General features: G+C 45.4%; 1 protein-coding gene across 1 annotated transcript in view; it reads left to right on the top strand.

Moving 5' to 3' along the window:
- Nucleotides 1-14,205, top strand: part of LOC126199629 (A disintegrin and metalloproteinase with thrombospondin motifs 7-like) — a 583,524-nt gene that overhangs the window by 568,272 nt on the left and 1,047 nt on the right. The window contains exon 21 of the mRNA XM_049936555.1: nucleotides 10,533-10,794. Coding sequence (XP_049792512.1) covers nucleotides 10,533-10,794 — 262 coding nt within the window. The remainder of the gene's footprint in view (nucleotides 1-10,532; nucleotides 10,795-14,205) is intronic.

The raw sequence follows: 14,205 nt of genomic DNA, 5'->3' as shown, positions 1-14,205 counted from the left end.
CGTGAAAAATACAAACATAAAGCCTTCTTGAACAAACAGTTCTGCCTAGCACACGTGAAATTAAAAAACATTTTACCTCATACTAAGTTAGATTCAATATTGATTACAGTGACCAACTATGTGCAGAGAGAAACTGGATTAAGCGGGCAAAGACACATCAGGATGCTTAATGCGCTCATTGAAAAAGTATATAACTGTCAAGAGAAATTGTAAGGTTAATGAAAGATTGACCAATCTTACTGACAAATTTTGATACTAGACAAGTGGTTTTATTGCACAAATGACTAGCCTATAACATAACACCAACACTTAATGATACTAATATTAAATCCATAATTTAAGAATCAGCGAGATTTCTGGGAATTGCTTTTCACGACAAACTTATGTGGCTGCGGCATCAAAACGTGTCGCTATGCACTAAATATTTAGGACCAACCAAAGTCTCAGTCTCTACGCCATGGATAGATACTGGAGCATATGAGGCGACGTCAAGAGAAGAAATTTCCCATCTGATCAGATTCCCTCAGTGCCATATAAGCGTTATAAATAATATATCCAGCAGAGAAAATTTTCCAACACATATGCAAATCGCTCGTTGCACTGCAACAGAAGAAGTTTTCTATCACTTTGATAGGTACCAGGGCATGTAGGAGTTCGAGGAGATAAGTTATCTAGCATATGCGGCATCCAAGGGGGCCCTAGGAGGAGCCTAATGTGACACTATGTGCCATTTCCTTACCAGCTATCATTTCACTGTTGGGACAAAAAGGTATAAAATTGTGGGAAGGGGAGCGGCTGACAGTGAGGGACAATACATTGCTGTCGATGTAACCAACTATCTGGCTGTGGTGTACCTCATACCAACCCCAAAATGATATTGCGCATAAACAAACGGCTGACAGTAAGACAAGTGGAGCAAAGATATTAACATTTTTGACTGGTTTCTTGAAGCCTTCAGCTGCCATTTTCTTCATTTCCTGTACGATTGTACAATTTCGGCCTTAGGTCATTTTCAAGTACGTTACGGATGATTTTTTGGTAACAGATTATATCATATACGTCGTTGCTCCTATGACATTATGTTATGCTCATGGCCATGATGAGTGTAACATGATGTCGTAGGAGCAACGACGTATACGACATAATGTGTTACCAAAAAATCATCCATAAAATTCTTGAAAATGGCCTAAGGCTGAAATTGTACAATCGTACAGGAAATGAAGAAATTGGCAGCTGAAGGCTTCAAGAAACCAGTCAAAAAAAAAAATTCATCGCAGCTGCAGACCCTAACGCACTGAAAATTAATACTTTTTTTTTGGGGGGGGGGTTTAGTCTACGATACACTGGAGTTCTTAGTGTGTCACAGAGTGACTGTCTCATCCTTTCTTAGTCCAATGATCAGCCAGTCACATGTATTTGCCGTAGCATCTAAATCACTTGTTTATTGAGCTCTGTCTCTAGTTTAAGAAATTTTAAGAATTGACACCGTATATACCTGCGTGTGTGTGTGAATACTTTAGCCTCTCTGGCATAAATAAATTGTCGATACTACTTTCCTTTGCTACTTTTGAGACTTTGCTTAATTTTAAACTGAACCGTTCACGAAAAAATGCTTCACTTTACTCACAGATTTGTGACCCTCAAAATGATACTTATGGAAGCGATTCATAAAATTGGCAGGTTTCCACTATCTATTAACAAGCAAAATGGAAAACAGTATTAGAATTAATTTTTGAAGCCTCAGCACTCTTCTTTTTCTATTCTAGAGCAACCACCACGGCACAAATTTTGGAAGCAGGCAAGTATTCCCATACGCCTTTGTGGAACTCAGTAGACTAATGTTGTGGTATCCTGTGTTTCAATCACTGTAATTAAAAAGCAACGTGGTTACATTATTTCATGTGAACTCAACAAAAGTTTCAAATTGCCCTCATGACTCTGAGTTCTATTTTTTATCGCAAAATTATTCCTCAATACCACTTTGACCACATAAAAGGCTGCTTCAAAACTACTTGCGTAATGGGGCTAAAAATGCATCTGCCTCATGGTGGTCTCATGTTAGTCGCCCACGGTCAACGACATCGGCCGATGGTCTCTGCCTATAAATTACAGCTTGTAGGTACCTCGAGGAGAATGCTGCAGAGCTGTGCACTGCCTTTTTGGAGACAATTGCGATGGGCATACTGAACCAGACAGTATGCAACAGCCGTCACACGATCAATTTGGCCTACAGACGACCATTACAAGCGACAGTAAAAAACAATAAAAAAAGAAAAAAGCAAAACAAACAAGCATTATGGTGGACGAAGGTGGTTGCAAAGTAAACACCTGTGTTGGAACCTGGAGCAATGGCCGTCGGGTGCCCTTCACCGACGAGTGCAGGATTTGTATTGTGTCTGATGATCGAGATACAGATCAGTCTGTTTCTGTATAAAAGTAAATGCGCTGCCTGACGGACTCATCATTTACCAGTCCAAACAGCTAAGGACAGAAACTTGAAATATGGAGTGAACGTTAATCTTATAATATAGGCATCGTTTAAGAAAGGATTTTCGAAATTCCTGCCAATGGTGATGAAACAGAGGATGAAAGATTTTTTTGAAAATATGTTGCTATTAAGGCAATTTTGAACCTCGAAGTAAAAAAATTGGTGTTTTGTTTCTCGGTCATAAGTACAAAAATATGGGTTTCGGCATTTTTGAAAGTTCAACCCGTAAAGGGGTGAAACTGAGGGTGAATTTCTTTTAATGTATCATAATTAAAGAAGTACTAACGCATTTCTAAAGCTAAATCTATGAAAATGTGTATTTGGCTCCTCGGATGGAAATAAAAAATTACGTGTTTCAACGTTTTTGGAAACTGAATAGCTAAGGGGGTGAATGGGGGAAGACAGTGTTTGCGGAAACATTTGATCACGCAAGCGTTTTTGAAGATAACTCTAAGAAAATTTGTATTTGGCTTCTCGGTTAGAAATAAAAAAAAATAGATGTTTCAGCTCTCAGGGGGGTGGAATAGGAGACGAAAACTTTTATGAAAATGTTTGTATATATTAAAACATTTTAAAAACTAAATCTATGAAAATTGGAATTAGATTTTTCGGTTAGGAATAAAGAAATATATGTTATTTTACAGTCACCACGACAAATCAGCTTTTTCAGAATTGCTTAGAAAATTAAACGGCACTTTATTACCCTAGTTTTTCAGTAGGCCTAATATATTTACATAAAATTATTTTTGTTGTAATTACCACGCAAACGCGAACAAAGCAGTGGGCACTAAGCTAGTCACTTAATAAAATACACACCTCAAAAAATGTTTTGCATCACCCCAGTTCCCAGAACTCCTGAAGACAGACGTTGACTGTGAATACTGTATCACAGATACAGTCCATTTTACTGTTCAGAGATGTCACTAAGCCCGCCCAAAGATGTAAACAACCATGCATATTAGACGGAGGGTTTCGAAATGTTCAAATGTGTGAAATCTTATGGGACTTAACTGCTAAGGTCATCAGTCCCTAAGTTTACACACTACTTAACCTAAATTATCCCAAGGACAAACACACTCATGCCCGAGGGAGGACTCGAACCTCCGCCGGGATCTGCCGCACAGGGTATGACTGCAGCGCCAGAGACCGCTCGGCTAATCCCGCGCGGCACGGAGTGTTTCTGACAGCCGATCATTTCCAGTCATTCCACCTGGAAGGACGTACGCGGCTCATATTGTCTGTAGTTCAGCCATGCGTAGACGGTCAAAACCGCGGTTCGATTGCGTCCGCATTGTTATTTTGTGCCAGGAAGGGCTCTCAACAAGGGAAGTGTCCAGGCGTCTCAGAATGAACCAAAGCGATGTTGTTCGGACATGGAGGAGATACAGAGAGACAGGAAATGTCGATGTCATGCCTCGCTCAGGCCGCCCAAGGGCTACTACTGCAGTGGATGGCCGCTACCTACGGATTGTGGCTCGGTGGAACCCTGATAGCAACGCTACTATGTTGTATAATGCTTTTCGTGCGGCCACAGGACGTCCTGTTACGACTCAAACTGTGCACAATAGGATGCATGATGCGCAACTTTCACTCCCGACGTCCATGGCGAGGTCCATCTTTGCAACCACGACACCATGCAGCGCAATACAGATGGGCCCAACAACATGCCGAATGGACCGCTCAGGATTGGCATCACGTTGTCTTCACCGATGAGTGTCGCATATGCCTTCAAATGGCTCAAAGCACTATGGGACTTAACATCAGAGGTTATCAGTCCCCTAGACTTAGAACTACACTCCTGGAAATTGAAATAAGAACACCGTGAATTCATTGTCCCAGGAAGGGGAAACTTTATTGACACATTCCTGGGGTCAGATACATCACATGATCACACTGACAGAACCACAGGCACATAGACACAGGCAACAGAGCATGCACAATGTCGGCACTAGTACAGTGTATATCCACCTTTCGCAGCAATGCAGGCTGCTATTCTCCCATGGAGACGATCGTAGAGATGCTGGATGTAGTCCTGTGGAACGGCGTGCCATGCCATTTCCACCTGGCGCCTCAGTTGGACCAGCGTTCGTGCTGGACGTGCAGACCGCGTGAGACGACGCTTCATCCAGTCCCAAACATGCTCAATGGGGGACAGATCCGGAGATCTTGCTGGCCAGGGTAGTTGACTTACACCTTCTAGAGCACGTTGGGTGGCACGGAATACATGCGGACGTGCATTGTCCTGTTGGAACAGCAAGTTCCCTTGCTGGTCTAGGAATGGTAGAACGATGGGTTCGATGACGGTTTGGATGTACCGTGCACTATTCAGTGTCCCCTCGACGATCACCAGTGGTGTACGGCCAGTGTAGGAGATCGCTCCCCACACCATGATGCCGGGTGTTGGCCCTGTGTGCCTCGGTCGTATGCAGTCCTGATTGTGGCGCTCACCTGCACGGCGCCAAACACGCATACGACCATCATTGGCACCAAGGCGGAAGCGACTCTCATCGCTGAAGACGACACGTCTCCATTCGTCCCTCCATTCACGCCTGTCGCGACACCACTGGAGGCGGGCTGCACGATGTTGGGGCGTGAGCGGAAGACGGCCTAACGGTGTGCGGGACCGTAGCCCAGCTTCATGGAGACGGTTGCGAATGGTCCTCGCCGATACCCCAGGAGCAACAGTGTCCCTAATTTGCTGGGAAGTGGCGGTGCGGTCCCCTACGGCACTGCGTAGGATCCTACGGTCTTGGCGTGCATCCGTGCGTCGCTGCGGTCCGGTCCCAGGTCGACGGGCACGTGCACCTTCCGCCGACCACTGGCGACAACATCGATGTACTGTGGAGACCTCACGCCCCACGTGTTGAGCAATTCGGCGGTACGTCCACCCGGCCTCCCGCATGCCCACTATACGCCCTCGCTCAAAGTCCGTCAACTGCACATACGGTTCACGTCCACGCTGTCGCGGCATGCTACCAGTGTTAAAGACTGCGATGGAGCTCCGTATGCCACGGCAAACTGGCTGACACTGACGGCGGCGGTGCACAAATGCTGCGCAGCTAGCGCCATTCGACGGCCAACACCGCGGTTCCTGGCGTGTCCGCTGTGCCGTGCGTGTGATCATTGCTTGTACAGCCCTCTCGCAGTGTCCGGAGCAAGTATGGTGGGTCTGACACACCGGTGTCAATGTGTTCTTTTTTCCATTTCCAGGAGTGTACTTAAACCTAACTAACATAAGGACATCATACACATCCATGCCCGAGGTAGGATTAGAACCTGCGACCGTAGCAGCAGCGAGGTTCTAGACTGAAGCGCCTAGAACCGCTCGGCCACAGAGGCCGGCGCTTATGCCTTCAACTAGACAATCGTCGGAGACGTGTTTGGAGGCAACCCTGTCAGGCTAAACGCCTTAGACACACTGTCAAGCGAGTGCAGTAAGGTGGACGTTCCCTGCTGTTTTGGAGTGGCATTATGTTGGGCCGACGTACGCCGCTGGTGGTCATGGAAGGCGCCTTATGGCTATACGATACGTGAGTACCATCCTCCGACCGTTGGTGCAACCATATCGGCAGCATATTGGCGAGGCATTCGTCTTCATGGACGACAATTAGCGCCTCTATCGTGCACATCTTGTGAATAAATGACTTCCTTCGGGATAACGGAATCGCTCGACTAGAGTGGCCAGCATGTTCTCCAGACATGAACCCTATCGAACGTGCCTGGGATAGATTGAAAAGGGCTGTTTACGGACGACGTGACCCACCAACCACTCTGAGGGCGGTCTGAGACGTCTTGCCGCGGTCCGCGTGGCTTCCCCCGTCGGAGGTTCGAATCCTGCCTCGGGTATGGGTGTGTGTGTGTGTGTGTCGTCCTTAGCGTAAGTTAAAGTTAGATTAAGTAGTGTGTAAGCTTAGGGACCGATGACCTCAGCAGTTTGGTCCCATAAGACATTACCACAAATTTCCAAATTTTCCACTCTGAGGGATCTACGCCGAATCGCCGTTGAGGAGTCGGATAATCTGGACGATCAGTGCCTTGATGAACTTGTGGATAGTGTGGCACGACGAATACAGGCATGCACCAGTGCAAGAGAACGTGCTACTGGGTATCAGAGGTACCGGTGTGTACAGTAATCTGGACCACCATCTCTGAATGTCTCGCTGAATGGTGGTAAACCATGCAATGTGTGGTTTTCATGAGCAATAAAAAAGGCGGAAATGATGTTAATGTTGATCTCTATTCCAGTTGTCCACGCAGGTTCCGGAACTCTCGGAACCGAGGTGATGCACAACTTTTTTGATGTGTGTGGTTAACGCCTGTAATTAATAATGTCACTGGTTGCCAGGAATAAGTCGTCTACTTGTATATTAACGCCTTTTCGTCACTGGTGGCTGTTTTGTCTTTCATTTTTCTGTAGTTTAATTTGGCACGTGATGTGCCAGGCTGCACGCAGTGGGCCAGAGTAGTGACTAGATGTGCGGAACGACCCCTTGGAGGCTGTAGTCTGCCTTTTCAGAGGAAAACCCGAGGTGAGGCGACCGCCCAGAGCATGTACCGGCCAGCGTCCAAGTCATCGTTACTGCTGGATTCTGCAAGTGCTCATCCCTGCAGTTTTTCGCATAATGCGGTCAGCGTAGTATGGAATCCACAGCTACTTTCAAAGAAGTCATTAACGTCGGGTGGAAAACACCTGCACTTGCGAATAGTCTGCTTTTACAGTTTGGGCCATCCGGCCATAACACACTTCAGAGGAACCCTTTTTTGTGCCAAAAAGTCGGATTCCGGCATCGCTGTGCAAGAGGCTGCCAGTGATAGATAAAGATCTTGGCGTTCCGTGTCACGTTGTGAATAGGAATTATTTTCTCTTTGAGCCGACATTTCGTCGTCGTTTTACGTAGGGTGAATAACGTCTGGCCGAAACAGTTGTATGACTTCTATTGAGTAAATATAAAAAAAAATAGAGTAGGAAAAGTAAGGGCAGTAGCTTCTGAGAAATGTGGACATAAAGGCGAGTGCATTGGCTGAAGTAACAAATTTAGCTGTGGAGTGGGACAGTAACTCAGAATTCTTTACGAATTGCGTGTATCGATGTATGAGGGGAGATAGTTGTCTTGTTGACAAAAATAACATGGTACAGACTTTTACAGAACCTTTTCCATTGGTGCATTAGAATTTCGCGGTCTTGTAGAGTGGAAAAAGAACTCTGTGTGGGAGAAGAATACACTTTGGCTCAGGAGACAGCGGAAAACACTCTTCGTATTGCTACATGGTGGAGAACAGTTCAGCACGAGATTTAGAGGAGAGCACTTGTTCTAGACACATCGTCTGGGGACCCGATAGAGAGCGGCGTCTGCTACGCTCATTGCATCTGAGTACCGAATATGGCGAGATATCGAAGCTTGGGCGAGTAGAAGAAAACGATTTATTGAAAAATAGGCAACATTCTCTTGAAACACAACTAGGTCTTTATTCTCTAGAAGTAATGAGAGCTATCGACAGGAGACGTCAAATTGATCCCATATTTCTAGATATCCGGAAGGCTTTTGACACCGTTCCTCACAAGTGCCTTCTAATCAAATTGCGTCTCAGATTTGTGAATGGATTCTTCATTTCCTGTCAGAAACATCACAGTTCACAACAACAGGGGAAAGTCATTGAGTAGAATAGAAGTAATATCTGGCGTTTCCCAAGGAAGTGTTATAGGCTCTCCGCTGTTTCGGATCTACATAAACGGTTTGGAAGACAATCTGAGTAGCCTTCGTAGATTGTTTGCAGATGATGCTGTCTTTACCATCATGTAAAGTCGTTAGATGATCAGAACGAACTGCAAAACGATTTAGACAAGATATCTGTTAGGTACAAAAAGGGGTACTTGTCTCTAAATAATTAAAAGTGTCAAGTCGTCCACATGAACACTAAAAAGAATCCACTAAATTTTACTTACACGATAATCACTCAAATATAAAGACCGTAAACATGTACATACTTAGGGATTACATTTACGAATAACTTAAATTGGAACGATTACATAGCTAATGTTGTGGGGAAGGCAGACCAAAGACTGTAATTTATTTGCCGAACTCTTAGAAAATGTAACACGTCTGCTAAAGAGACTTCTTACAGTACGCTTGCCCGCCCTCTTCTGGAGTATTGCTGTATGTATGGTATTCGCATCAGATGACCACAGCTCGTGGTCTCGCGGTGGAACTAACTTGTTTTCCAGAGTAAATCGTTTCCTCGTTAACATATTAGCATATGCACTAAGTTTCGTTGCCATACGATTTTGTGTAGTCTCGTTGTCACAGTAGGCTTGTACCAAGGGAAGCAAGGAATGTTGGTTGGTGGCCGGTATCCTCTTTCTATAATACGAACTGCACGTGTACCGGGTGATCAAAAAATCACTATAAATTTGAAAACTGAATAAATCACGGAATAATGTAGATACAGAGGTAGAAATCGACACACATACTTAGAACCAAAAAAATACAAAAGTTCAGAAAATGTCCGACAGATGGCGCTTCATCTGATCAGAATAGCAATAATTAGCATAACAAAGTAAGACAAAGCAAAGATGATATTCTTTACAGGAAATGCTCAATATGTCCACCATCATTCATCAACAATAGCTGTAGTCGAGGATTATTGTTGTGAACAGCACTGTAAAGCATGTCCGGAGTTATGGTGAGGCATTGGCGTCGGATGTTGTCTTTCAGCATCCTTAGAGATGTCGGTCGATCACGATACACTTGCGACTTCAGGTAACCCCAAAGCCAATAATCGCACGGACTGAGGTCTGGGAACCTTGGAGGCCAAGCATGACGAAAGTGGCGGCTGAGCACACGATCATCGCCAAACGACGCGCGCAAGAGATTTTTCACGCGTCTAGCAATATGGGGTGGAGCGCCATCCTGCATAAACATCGTACGTTCCAGCACGTGTTTATCAGCCAGGCTGGGGATGATGCGATTCTGTAACATATCGGCGTACCTCTCACCCGTCACGGTAGCAGTCACTGACGTTTTGCTGTCCAGCGCCATCTGTCGGACATTTTGTGAACTTTGTTTTTTTTGTTCTAATAAAACTCCATGTCATTCCAAGCATGTGTGTCAATTTTTACGTCTCTATCTACATTATTCCGTGGTTTATTAAGTTTTCAAATTTATACTGACTCTTTGATCACCCGGTATATTAACTGGGTTCTTTATTGACAAGAATAGAAAATTACTTAAGATAGTAATTACTTAAGATAGTCTAGGTGTTGTGGTACAAGCTCTCCGTAATAGACCACGTGTCCACCCCCGGTAGCTGAGTGGTCAGGGCAACAGAATGTCAATCCTAAGGGCCCCGGTTCGATTCCCGGCTGGGTCGGAGGTTTTCTCCGCTCAGGGACTGGGTGTTGTGTTGTTATAATCATCATCATTTCATCCCCATCGACGAGCAAGACGCCGAAGTGGCGTCAAATCGAAAACTTGCATCTGGCTAACGGTCTACCCGACGGGAGGCCCTAGTCACACGACATTTACATTTATAGACCACATTAGCCTCACTGCTCGTGAAGTACAAGTCCTCTATGTACACTACTCTGGTCGCTATGAGCTGTCTGCAACTGCAAGTGACTGGGCTGCGACTGATGTCTCGGTGACTTACTGGAAGACAGACTGGAACTGACTGGCCCTCTGGTCCACGGCGGCGATCTAAATATTGGCAGCCGAGAGGGCGTTGGCGGTGAGTTTCTTGCGAGTGTTTCTTTGGCCTCTATCGATCTTCTCGCAACCTCTTCACCTCCCGGTGTGCTGGCTACAACTTAACACCGGCACATGTGAGAACCTCTGTGAGTAGCTGCACTTTAATTATAATCGCCTGGTGTCTTGGTCATTGCGGACTGTATGGGCTGAAAAATGCACCATACGCTACTCTTGTGGTCGAGCTTTGTTATCACTACTACTTGAAGTTCGATTGCTCTTTTGCCAGTGGATTTCCCAAATTGCTCAAAAGCAAGGGCGTACTAGGACTTGGTGGCCTACAGAGACGGCTGACGGCGCAGGTGGCGTGCGGCAACGTGGGGCCGGTGCTCGGGCTGCGTGTTCCGCGTGGGCATGGCGCGCAGGCGCGTCGAGTGCGTGCGGCAGGCGGCGCGGCCTGAGGATGACCCGGCCGTGGTGCCCGAGGCCAGCTGCAAGGGGCTGCCGCGGCCCGCAGGCGTCAAGTTCTGCAAGTCCACCAGGCCCTGCAGCAAGGCCGCGCCGGCGCCGTCGCCGCACGGCCGCAGCAGCAAGCAGGTGACTGGCGCCGCCTCTGCGCGCCCGGTAGTCGCTGAAACGAGAATCGTGCGTCTGTTCTCATTTTCTGTACAGGGTGAGGCAAAAATCTGGATACATCCCTAGAAAAGTCGAACGATGTGGGGAATCAAATGGCGTCTCGTTTGGGGTGTATGTAGGTGGGAGCGCAGTTTATAAGAGTTATGGCGACAGCGACGGCCACCTTGAAAGCCGCCATATTGGATTTGGTTTACGTTTTTCAAATGGGAAGGGGGTCATGTGGCACATAATTTCGAATTGCCTTTTTCTTAGGAATACACGTGCGAAATCTCTTTTAAGATATCATTATTGGCGTAGGAGCTATGACCTGTTAAAGTTTATGACATTTGTCAGAGTTAGCATTGCAGCATACTCTCAGCTTGACCTCTATTGCCGGCCGAAGTGGCCGTGCGGTTAAAGGCGCTGCAGTCTGGAACCGCAAGACCGCTACGGTCGCAGGTTCGAATCCTGCCTCGGGCATGGATGTTTGTGATGTCCTTAGGTTAGTTAGGTTTAACTAGTTCTAAGTTCTAGGGGACTAATGACCTCAGCAGTTGAGTCCCATAGTGCTCAGAGCCATTTGAACCATTTGACCTCTATTGCGATGGACACACAGTCTTTTTTGCCAGTCCTGCTGCATATGTCGCAGGATCTGTCGGTCAACAGAGGCATGCGCCTCCTCAATACACTGGTAGATATGGGCTACATTATTGATGTTTACCTCATACACAATTCATTTCAAATGTCCCCACAGATAAGTGAAGAGGTGTAAGATCAGGGGACTGTGGTGGTCATTCGACAGCCCCCCCACCCCCTACTACCTATCCAATGAGCTCCAAACTGTTTATCCAGAAACCGTCTGACTTCAGTAGCATAATGGGGAGGTGCGCTGTCTTGTTGGAAGAAGATTGGGAAATTATACTGCGAATTCAACAGCGTTGGCAGCACATAATCACTGAGCATGTTAAGATACTTCCACTCCCCCCCCCCCCTCCCGCCATTCAAGGTTCATCAACACACAGCGGACACACAAATCTTTACAAGGATCCACCCAAGAGGGATTTGCATCTGACCAGGAACGATGATTCTGTTTCATTACTTCTCCTTGCACATAATAATTAGTTTCAAGCCGGCCGGGGTGGCCGAGCGGTTCTAGGCGCTACAGTCTGGAATCGCGCGACCGCTACGGTCGCAGGTTCGAATCCTGCCTCGGGCATGGATGTGTGTGATGTCCTTAGGTTAGTTAGGTTTAAGTAGTTCTAAGTTCTAGGGGACTGATGACCTCAGAAGTCCCATACTGCTCAGAGCCATTTGAACCAATTAGTTTCATGACTGAGCAACACATGTCGTTGTTGTTGTTGTGGTCTTCAGTCCTGAGACTGGTTTGATGCAGCTCTCCATGCTACTCTATCCTGTGCAAGCTCCTTCATCTCCCAGTACCTACTGCAACCTACATCCTTCTGAATCTGCTTAGTGTATTCATCTCTTGGTCTCCCTCTACGATTTTTACCCTCCACGCTGCCCTCCAATGCTAAATTTGTGATCCCTTGATGCCTCAAAAATTGTCCTACCAACCGATCCCTTCTTCTAGTCAAGTTGTGCCACAAACTTCTCTTCTCCCCAATCCTATTCAATACCTCCTCATCAGTTACGTGATCTACCCACCTTATCTTCAGCATTCTTCTGTAGCACCACATTTCGAAAGCTTCTATTCTCTTCTTGTCCAAACTAGTTATCGTCCATGTTTCACTTCCATACATGGCTACACTCCATACAAATACTTTCAGAAACGACTTCCTGACACTTAAATCTATACTCGATGTTAACAAATTTCTCTTCTTCAGAAACGATTTCCTTGCCATTGCCAGTCTACATTTTATATCCTCTCTACTTCGACCATCATCAGTTATTTTACTCCCTAATTTTTCTTTTGTTTCCTTTACTGCTTGCTCAATATACAGATTGAATAACATCGGGGAGAGGCTACAACCCTGTCTCACTCCTTTCCCAACCACTGCTTCCCTTTCATACCCCTCGACTCTTATAACTGCCACCTGGTTTCTGTACAAATTGCAAATAGCCTTTCGCTCCCTGTATTTTACCCCTGCCACCTACAGAATTTGAAAGAGAGTATTCCAGTTAACATTGTCAAAAGCTTTCTCTAAGTCTACAAATGCTAGAAACGTAGATTTGCCTTTTCTTAATCTTTCTTCTAAGATAAGTCGTAAGGTCAGTATTGCCTCACGTGTTCCAACATTTCTACGGAATCCAAACTGATCTTCCCCAAGGTCGGCTTCTACTAGTTTTTCCATTCATCTGTAAAGAATTCGCGTTAGTATTTTGCAGCCGTGACTTATTAAACTGATAGTTCGGTAATTTTCACATCTGTCAACACCTGCTTTCTTTGGGATTGGAATTATTGTATTCTTCTTGAAGTCTGACGGTATTTCGCCTGTCTCATACATCTTGCTCACCAGATGGTAGAGTTTTGTCATGACTGGCTCTCCCAAGGCCATCAGTAGTTCTAATGGAATGTTGTCTACTCCCGGGGCCTTGTTTCGACTCAGGTCTTTCAGTGCTCTGTCAAACTCTTCACGCAGTATCTTATCTCCCATTTCGTCTTCATCTACATCCTCTTCCATTTCCATAATATTGTCCTCAAGTACATCGCCCTTGTATAAACCCTCTATATACTCCTTCCACCTTTCTGCCTTCCCTTCTTTGCTTAGAACTGGGTTGCCATCTGAGCTCTTGATATTCATACAAGTTGTTCTCTTCTCTCCAAAGGTCTCTTTAATTTTCCTGTAGGCAGTATCTATCTTACCCCTAGTGAGAAAAGCCTCTACATCCTTAAATTTGTCCTCTAGCCATCCCTGCTTAGCCATTTTGCACTTCCTGTCGATCTCATTTTTGAGACGTTTGTATTCCTTTTTGCCTGCTTCATTTACTGCATTTTTATATTTTCTCCTTTCATCAATTAAATTCAAAATTTCTTCTGTTACCCAAGGATTTCTATTAGCCCTCGTCTTTTTACCTACTTGATCGTCTGCTGCCTTCACTACTTCATCCCTCAGAGCTACCCATTCTTCTTCTACTGTATTTCTTTCCCCCATTACTGTCAATTCATCCCTTATGCTCTCCCTGAAACTCTCTACAACCACTGGTTTAGTCAGTTTATCCAGGTCCCATCTCCTTAAATACCCACCTTTTTGCAGTTTCTTCAGTTTCAATCTACAGTTCATAACCAATAGATCGTGGTCAGAGTCCACATCTGCCCCTGGAAATGTCTTACAATTTAAAACCTGGTTCCTAAATCTCTGTCTTACCATTATATAATCTATCTGATACCTTTTAGTATCTCCAGGATTCTTCCAGGTATACAACCTTCTTTTATGATTCTTGAACCAAGTGTTAGCTATG

This window comes from Schistocerca nitens, chromosome 8 (genome assembly GCF_023898315.1).
Source record: "Schistocerca nitens isolate TAMUIC-IGC-003100 chromosome 8, iqSchNite1.1, whole genome shotgun sequence".
NCBI lineage: Eukaryota > Metazoa > Arthropoda > Insecta > Orthoptera > Acrididae > Schistocerca > Schistocerca nitens.
The sequence above is the reverse complement of the archived record's forward strand: the minus strand, read 5'-3'. Positions and strand labels throughout refer to the sequence as shown.